Source organism: Silene latifolia, unplaced genomic scaffold (genome assembly GCF_048544455.1).
Source record: "Silene latifolia isolate original U9 population unplaced genomic scaffold, ASM4854445v1 scaffold_298, whole genome shotgun sequence".
Classification (NCBI taxonomy): domain Eukaryota; kingdom Viridiplantae; phylum Streptophyta; class Magnoliopsida; order Caryophyllales; family Caryophyllaceae; genus Silene; species Silene latifolia.
The window spans coordinates 73,068-81,601 of NW_027413235.1; the positions used below are offsets into that span (position 1 = coordinate 73,068).

An 8,534-nucleotide genomic window follows, 5' to 3' on the forward strand; every position below is an offset into this window, starting at 1 on the left:
ACGCTTCATATCATACCTGCTCAATAACTGCTCACCACCCCCGAATGGATCACCACAGTTTTTAAAACATTTAAACGGGGTCAGTACTAATCACACAATTTATATAAACCAGCAACACAGTAAACAAACAACTCAAACGGTCACACACACAATCACACCCACTCCAATCAATCTCCGTCACCGACTGTCCACTGGACCAGCCCACGCGTGGGGGACCGCACCGTTCCCACCTAAGCCCCGCTCATCATACCGAGCGATAACCTTGTCCCATTAATGTGCACATCCCCTCCCGTGGCGGGTTCCACGGAGGGCGAAACTAGGGCGTGAAGCCACTCCCGCAAGTGACTCCACTCAGCCGAGAACGCATCTCGAGAACCAGAGACAAACAATCACAACCATCAAACAACAATCAATCAACAACCGTCTCAATACGAATACGATAACAATCAACAATCACACAACACCAACAATGCATTATGGGACTAATACTGAGTAGGGAAACCCTACCTGGAAATCAACACAATCAGACGGTCTCAACAGCTGATATCAAAAGGCTTCTTCTACGAATCCTCCTCCTAACATGAAATCATACAATTACTACCAATCAATACATACAACAAAACCCCCACATCCCCAAATTAGGGTTTAACTAACTTTAACGAAATACTATAAAAACGGTACGTAGATCTTACCCTCGACGCAAGGATCACAAAGGTATAAAGAAAGGTAAAATCCGACCTTCCAAGCTCCGGGATTTGCCAACAATGCGATTGATGCGAAGAACGTAGTTTGTTTTCTCTTTTGAAAGCAAATAGGTTTTAAAAGTGTTTAAAGAAAAGTGGCGGAAGTAATTATAAACTTAATCGCATTATTAACAAAACCGACAAATCATCCCCCCGTAAACCGGCTACTCGATCGAGTGCCTCCTTACTCGATCGAGTATCAAGGTTACTCGATCGAGTACCCAACATGTCAACTATTTTAAAAACGCAACACACCCTTACTCGACAGAGTAAGGCCTACTCGATAGAGTACCCAAAGACTCATAAAACCGTAGTATTACAACCCACTCCCCAGTCCCCACACATACAACAGGTTCCCAACTCCTACCACCCATACTGCCCTCCGACCACCCTCCATAATGCGCCCTCCGACTACCCTACTCCGGCCTGTTCGACGATCCCACTACCACCCCTTCAACAACCCTAATTGTATTCAAAATCAAGTTAAACCCTAATTGTAACAATGACCCCTTTTTAGTACAAAAAACATGAATTAAATCGACTAGAAAACGGTATTAATAAAATTGTTCATAAGACGGAGAAATTACACGTGATATGTGCGAATTACGGTCCATAATTGTCGAATTATTGACGAATTGGTTAGATTTTAAGAGAGAGAGAATAGAGGAGAAGTATTTTTAATTTTTTTTCAAGGTAAAGGGTAATAAACTAATAATGGAATATTAGAGGCAATTGCGCGGAATTTGTGCGCAGAATTTAGAAAATACGTAAATTTAGTTTAGGTATTTTAAGTTATCCTATAAGTTCAGTTAAATTTAGTTTAAATTTTCTTAGTTTATTTTTTTTTTCACTTAATTCAATTCATGTGATATCCAATAAACTTAGTCCAATTATCAATATAGTTTAATTCAATTCAATTTCAATAAATTTTAGTTCAAATTTTAGTTTAAATTTTTTGAATTTTAAAAAACAAGCGCTTTGTTTTTTGGGGTGTAAAGCAGGTTATCCATCATTAATTACAGTATATAATCTCATCGCTGCAAGTTAAAGAGTCTGTTCCATTCCTATCAAGAGGTGAACAACGAGTACACCAAAACCAGCCCCATCTGATTACAATTTACAAATAAGAAACAACTGAACAAGGCCTTAGTAAGTTAGTAATTAGTAGAGCTGGCAAAAGCTGACCCGACCCGAGGTACCCGACTCACCCGTCGAAACTCGGCCCGATAGAACCCGTAAATTGGGTGCACCGAAACCAACCCGACCCGAGGCCAACCCGATAATAACCGATAGGAGCCTTATTTGTTTTTCAACCTGAACCAGATCTGAATCGACCCGACCCGACCCGTGATCAGATATTAAGTCAACCTGATGAATGATCTGATAATGAGCCAACTTAATAATGATGTAAAAGGACCAAATTGACATTTATCTTAATTATTTTAACTTAAAACTACAAATACCGTACACATTGTTTAAACATAAAATTACCAATTAAAAATTAAATAAATAATATAAAATATAGTGCTGATAACCTGGCCCGGTACTAACCTAACGCAAAAATGACCCGACATAAATTGTAATCGATCCGACAAAACCCAAACATGATATAACCTAATTCACTTTGTTCCGATCCGTTGCCGACCCGAATAACCCAATTGCCGGCTCGAGTACTAATACACACACTTCTCCCTTAAAAAAAGAAAAGAAAATCCATCATTTTCCAATGGCAGTCCACGTCTTCCCTCCTGTCAGGCTGTCACCTTATTACATAACTCCTCTCTCCTACTATAACATCTGATTCCGTCCACTCCACCTGTTACCGGTAATAACCAGTCAACTCCCTCTCCCCTATCCCACACGTGCCATCCCCCCAACTTTTCACCCTCTCGCACGTGCCTTGCTCCTCACCCATACATATACACAATTGCACCCATTCCATTTATATTGCACCATTTTTTTTTTCTCTTCTTTCTCCCACCCCCCTCTTCAATTCCCTTTGTTTGGTGCAACAAATTAAAGTTTGACACAGAAATCCAATTAAAATACCCACTTTCACATTATTATAACACAAACACTACTTTGATAAGTACTTTTAGAAAGATAAACCTCAATTTTTCCTACAAAATCATCTACTTATATTGTAAAACGGTTTTATTTTATAACTACTTTTCTGCTAATATGAACCATGATTTCATAGCGGTATGATCCGTTTTACATAATATTTGGGTTTATGTATAAACCCTCTTTATCAGAAACTAGCTAAAATTTGATATTAATTTTGCACCCTTCATAATAATAATAATAATAATTATAATAATAGTAGAGGTTAAGAGTTAAGAATTAAAAGAATGAGAATTAGGAAAAGAAAGGTACCTTTACCTCTTTCATTACTTTCTCCAATACCCATTACAGATGCCCACCTTTTCAGCCGGTCATCGGTCAGCCTGGTGCAACCTACTCAAGATCAAACTACTCATACCTCCAATGTTAACTCTCAGCCGTCCGATCATTTGACTACTTTTGATCTGCGCCGTTCGATCGATGATGGAAATAGTAGTAATGATCAACATCATGATTGTTTGGTAAGAAGCTAACGATATTGTCTTTGTTTTTCATATTTATTTATTTCTTTCTTTTAGTGTTAGTTTTACTTTTATTTATTTTATTTTCTTGTTGTTCTTGGTGAGTAAACTATTTCTTGGGTGTCGAGAAATTGCACCACCACCATTTTTTAAAATTCCGAATACAAATTCTCAAATAAGATCGTTATACGCATATGAGGGTCGAAATTGAAAGACTTAATTACTCCGTACTTGATTATATAAGTAGAATGATTTACACCGGATTAATTGGTTTTCCAAACTTAATTTGCGGTCTGATATTATTATTTTGGGAGCACTAAATTCTCCTAAATATATAGGCTATTAAATTATTCTCCGTCCTTCCAAATGAATTTTATACGATTAAAATATGTCACATATATTAAACAACAATTAGTCTCACTTTAGACGATATATCCGTCTAAGTATATGTAAGACAAAGCAAGTGGTGACATATCACTTGTTGTCCGTCTAAAGTGAGAATTTGTAATTAAACAAATAAATGTATGAAATTCATTTAAGTGGCCGGAGTGTTAAATATATGGAGAGAGTGTTTATTTGGGTTGCTTTCGTAATAAATAAATAAAACTTTATAATAATATAAGAAGGGGTTTATATTTGTGTGGCATGAGTTGTACCTTAGCTTGCTGTTTATTAATTAGTTGAATAATTCGTTGGTGATTTCCACAGGGATTTAAGGGAGTTGAGAGCGTGCCCAAGAGCAATGATGCTGGGTAAGCATTCCTCATTTCGTATCGTTGATAATCAACTTTTTTTTTTGTTAATCCTTCCATCTCAATATGTTTCGACTTTTTCGTTGCTCCTTCTAACTCAACCGATTGTTGTTTATCTGCTTTTTCAACAACGGTAAAGAACACTTGCTTAAGTTCCTCGTATATGGTATCATCTAACTATTTATTCTTAATTGGAGGAACTAAAGGGAAGATTCCAACTCCCTTTACCTCCAATGTTGTAAACTAGTTACCTACTTTGATCCCATTATTCTTTAAAAAAAGCTTGGAAAATAAGTAGATAAAACAAAAAGGATAATAACCTCAACATTTATAACTAGGCTAAAATGACAATACAATATGATTGATTGATGAGAGGTAAAAGATGATCGAGTCTTTATTAATTATCAACTTTTTTAGTGTAGACCATGCCATCCATCCCCATTTAATCATGTTTCAAAAGGAAAAAAAAAAAAACAAATTGTAATATTTTATGTAGCATCCGTGGGTATGTCCAATCCTCTAAAATCGTTTTTAGGCAGAAGTCTCTAAGATACTTATAAATAATGTTACCGTTTGTATTATCGTATCCATAAGGTGCATGTTAGCATGGGGTGGATGGATGGTCCCCAACACCATCATCATTATATGTGTTTCTTTTCTATGTACATAAATATAAATATGCACTCGGGTCTATATATATATATATGTTGATCTAAGAATTTCTCTATCACAATTGCTACATTTGTTAATTTTGTTCTTTAATGTGTATGGCCGTGGGATTTCTGGGATTTTCCGATTTTTAGCAACAAAAGCATAACAGCATTGGGTGCAGCAGCAGTAGCATGTTGTATTAATGCTCCTTTACCACTTTCCCATCATCAAGGTACAATTTTATCCTCGCTCCAATGTTATTGTTATCATACAGTTATTAAGATGTTCATCCGATGTCGCTAGTACATACACGTTGGTGACTTTATCAGTTAAACTAATTGACATTGGCGAATTCTATAATAATGTTACAATTGATTTAAGATTTATGGAATATGTACTTAATTGCACCATTATTTTATGTTCACGTATTAGAGAAAATGAGGTGGTGCGACGAGGATAAAGCAATGCCGTTGAAGAAAAGGCGAGGGAGTCTCGACTCAACTGAAACGACCAATGTCGTCGATGCTACATCCAAATCACTCGAGAATAATGTCGAAAAACCTGGCGTTGACGAAGAAGAAGTGAAGGGTAATTATGATGAGAGCAATAGTAATGGAGTAAATGGAAAGAAAGGTAGTAAGAGAGGGAAGACTATAATGGAAGGTTCAAGGTGTAGTCGAGTTAATGGTCGAGGATGGAGATGTTGTCAACCTACATTGGTGGGTTACTCTCTATGTGAGCATCACTTGGGTAAGGGACGGCTAAGAAATATGTCGAGCGTTCGAGGCCGCACAACGTCAATGCCTAAGAACACGGCTTTAGGCACGTCCAGTGAAACACTGGGGAATAGTGAGAAGATGAAGAAAAGAGCCAAGATTGGTGTTGTTAAGGCTCGATCACTTAGTAGCTTGTTGGGTCAGACGGTTGATACGTCGTCATCGAATGATAGTTCGAGGATTGCAGCAGCTCTTGAGTATGCTAAGGAAATCATTTAATAAGTGTTCGAGATCAGATCATATATATGTATTATAATCAATGTATGTTGTAGGAGTATATGTAAACTTTGGTGCAACTCTACTAGTAGTGTAAATGTAATATAATCGTATCGGCGAGTGCAAGATTAGTGACATTGTGACACACCTTTGAGTAATATATGCATGCATGTTACTCGGTCTATATATATATGACTTTGGTGCTGATTTTTTTTTAATGACGAGGGAACCCACAACCGTTATTTTGCGGTGAACATTGAATAAATTTCCAAATGTATGTGATAGCCTGCAAATCACATAGAACAAGTCCACCACCTTTTTTAGGAGGGTGACAGGCTCAAAGTTAGTTATTATCGTGTTGATTTAATGTTAAACTGGAACTTGTTTGTTGTATCCTTCATGTGTTTCTAAGTAACGATGGCATACTTAATTAATAATTACATAGCCGTCAATAATAACAGGAAATTAGAGACATTAGTTTATCAGGCTGCGTAATGTTGGGTGCAACTACCAACAATATAGTGTATGGTTTCTCATTATTCTACGTACGCACTTTTGGTAATCATCTCTTTCACGTGTAAGCTTCAAGTCTTCGACTATATAATTCAATATTAAGTATTGGAAGTTTTGAACAATGGATGATAATGAGTGAGATACGTATTTGGTGATGTTATACTTATATAGTTATATACATATTTTTTTGGAAAATTATTGTCTCATTCATATCTCTCCCTCATTCATTTAAGGAAAGTACTAAAACGACAATAGGTGTTACTGATTTCAATCACACCATAATTAAAATAATAAATTTAAATGAAAAACGATTTTATCTTTTTTATTTTTGCGCCAAAACAAAAAGGATCGAAAAGTAATTTCAATAAAAAAATAAACTAGATCCCTAATTACTAATCTTAAGAACTTCAAGCCACCAACAACTTGCAAGTTGCAAATCTCAAACTTCGAACCATTTGGTATTAAGACGATAGTCGTTGAAGATAACTTATCAATTGCGGAATTAATTTTATGTTGTCCATAGTTTGACAAGTAAATATTGTCTAACACAATCGGAAACGCAAACCAATTTTAATAGACATGTATCTTTGTTGCCCGACGCCAAACTGGTAATTGTGTTTTAGGTATAATATGCATAATGAAGACAATTTACTAGACTCAGATTGATGTTACTCCACTATTTTAAAATAAATGGCTAAAATTGATTTGCAGAACTTCTTTACATAACGTTCATTGCCTTTGACGGATTGATGATCTAGCTTTGCTTGATTGTCATTATTTATTAATATGCAGTTGATTATCCAAGACCATCGTATCCATTGATATAGTGTTCTTGTCTTTTGAAATCCTATATTCTTAGGTTATAAATTAGATTCATTAATTATTGATGTAATTAGTAAATAGTTTAATATTTTGATTATCTACGGTATAATTTATAAATGCATAATTACTTAATGACCCATAAAAAGGATATACAAATTGAAATTCAAATGTTTAGGAGGGAAACTAATTAATTTGACTATGTATTTACCAAAAAATTCCTCACCCGCAAATTATTCGCCAATTTAGACTAATAAGCTTGTGTAACACCACGTATAAGGTTCTTACCATAAGATCATAGTGAGCAGACTTAAACCCTTTATGCAATCCATCATCTCCCCTTTACATGGTAGCTCCATCACTGGAAAAGCCACCGACATTAGTTTTATCATTGCTTCCGAGATCCTTCACTCCATGAAATTGTCCAAATCGCAATCCGGATGGTTTGCTATCAAATTGGATCTAGAAAAGGCCTTCAATAAAATTGAGTGGCGTTTTATCCACAAGTGTCTCATCATGTGCCAAATTGACAATGACACTATTGTAATACTACGGTTTTCTATGCTTTTGGGTACTCTATCGAGTGGGGCTTACTCTGTCGAGTAAGTAAGTTTGTTTTACGAAACAGTGTTCTGCTGATGGGTACTCGATCGAGTAGGTGTGTCACTCGATCGAGTAAGGGTTACTCGATCGAGTAACTTGGTTCTGCGGGTTGTTTTTTAGCCGGGTTTTGTTAGTAACGCGTGATTGATATTTAAAGCTTTCCGTCAGTTCTTTTGTCACTTTTACCTTTTCTAAAACCTCTCAAAAGAAAAAGCAACTTACGTTACTTTCATCTACGCGTTGCTATCAAATCGCAAAGGCTAGGGTTGTCGGATCGTTGTGTTCTTTACGCCGTTGAGTTCGTCGCGTCGTGGGTAAGATCCTTGTATAGTTTTTATATCTTTTCGTTGAGTTTGTTTAAAACCCTTAATAATATTAGTTTATTATTTCCGTAGTATTCCCTTTGATTTCTAATTTGTGATTGCTTAGATTATTCTTTACAATTGTAGGTAAATTACCCTTAAAAAGGGATTGTACAAACTGAATCGCTGATGCAAATACAAAATGGACTCTTCCATTTTTGTATCAATCACGTTGTTTGATTTGTCTTTAGGTTACTTCTGGCTGATGTTACCGAAGTTCTTGCAATTACAAGGTAGCATAATCACATACTATCGTTAATGTTTGATTTAATTGTATAAGTTAAAACTATTCTAAGAGTGGTAGCCAAGTCTAGGCGATGTTATTAATGCCACAAAGGTATTATGTTGGTATGTTTTCAGTGTATTTACAGATTTGACACCCTAGAAAGAGTCATTGGTCAATTGAAATTTCTACATGCAAATAAATCATTGAAAGTCTTGAGTAATAGGCTATTTTTAACATGTTTGAAAGCTTCCTTGTTGATGACTACCCTTGGTAATTTTCAGTTTGGAG

General features: G+C 35.8%; 1 protein-coding gene across 1 annotated transcript; it reads left to right on the forward strand.

Annotated features, from left to right (window-relative positions):
• Nucleotides 1-2,689: 2,689 nt before the first annotated feature.
• LOC141639204 (uncharacterized) lies at nt 2,690-5,907 on the forward strand. Its single transcript, XM_074448384.1, has 4 exons — nt 2,690-3,328; nt 4,037-4,080; nt 4,884-4,963; nt 5,164-5,907. The coding sequence occupies exons 1-4, from the start codon at nt 3,095-3,097 to the stop codon at nt 5,724-5,726; spliced, it is 921 nt and encodes a 306-aa protein (XP_074304485.1). The 5' UTR covers nt 2,690-3,094; the 3' UTR covers nt 5,727-5,907.
• The last annotated feature ends 2,627 nt before the right edge of the window (nt 5,908-8,534 follow it).

What these genes read in the sequence shown, in the direction of transcription:
- LOC141639204 (XM_074448384.1), top strand. Translation starts at nt 3,095, where the DNA reads ATGAGAATTAGGAAAAGAAAGGTACCTTTACCTCTTTCATTACTTTCT. An exon ending in ATCAACATCATGATTGTTTG is followed by an intron (nt 3,329 to 4,036) that starts GTAAGAAGCTAA and finishes TGATTTCCACAG; the next exon opens with GGATTTAAGGGAGTTGAGAG. An exon ending in ACCACTTTCCCATCATCAAG is followed by an intron (nt 4,964 to 5,163) that starts GTACAATTTTAT and finishes TTCACGTATTAG; the next exon opens with AGAAAATGAGGTGGTGCGAC.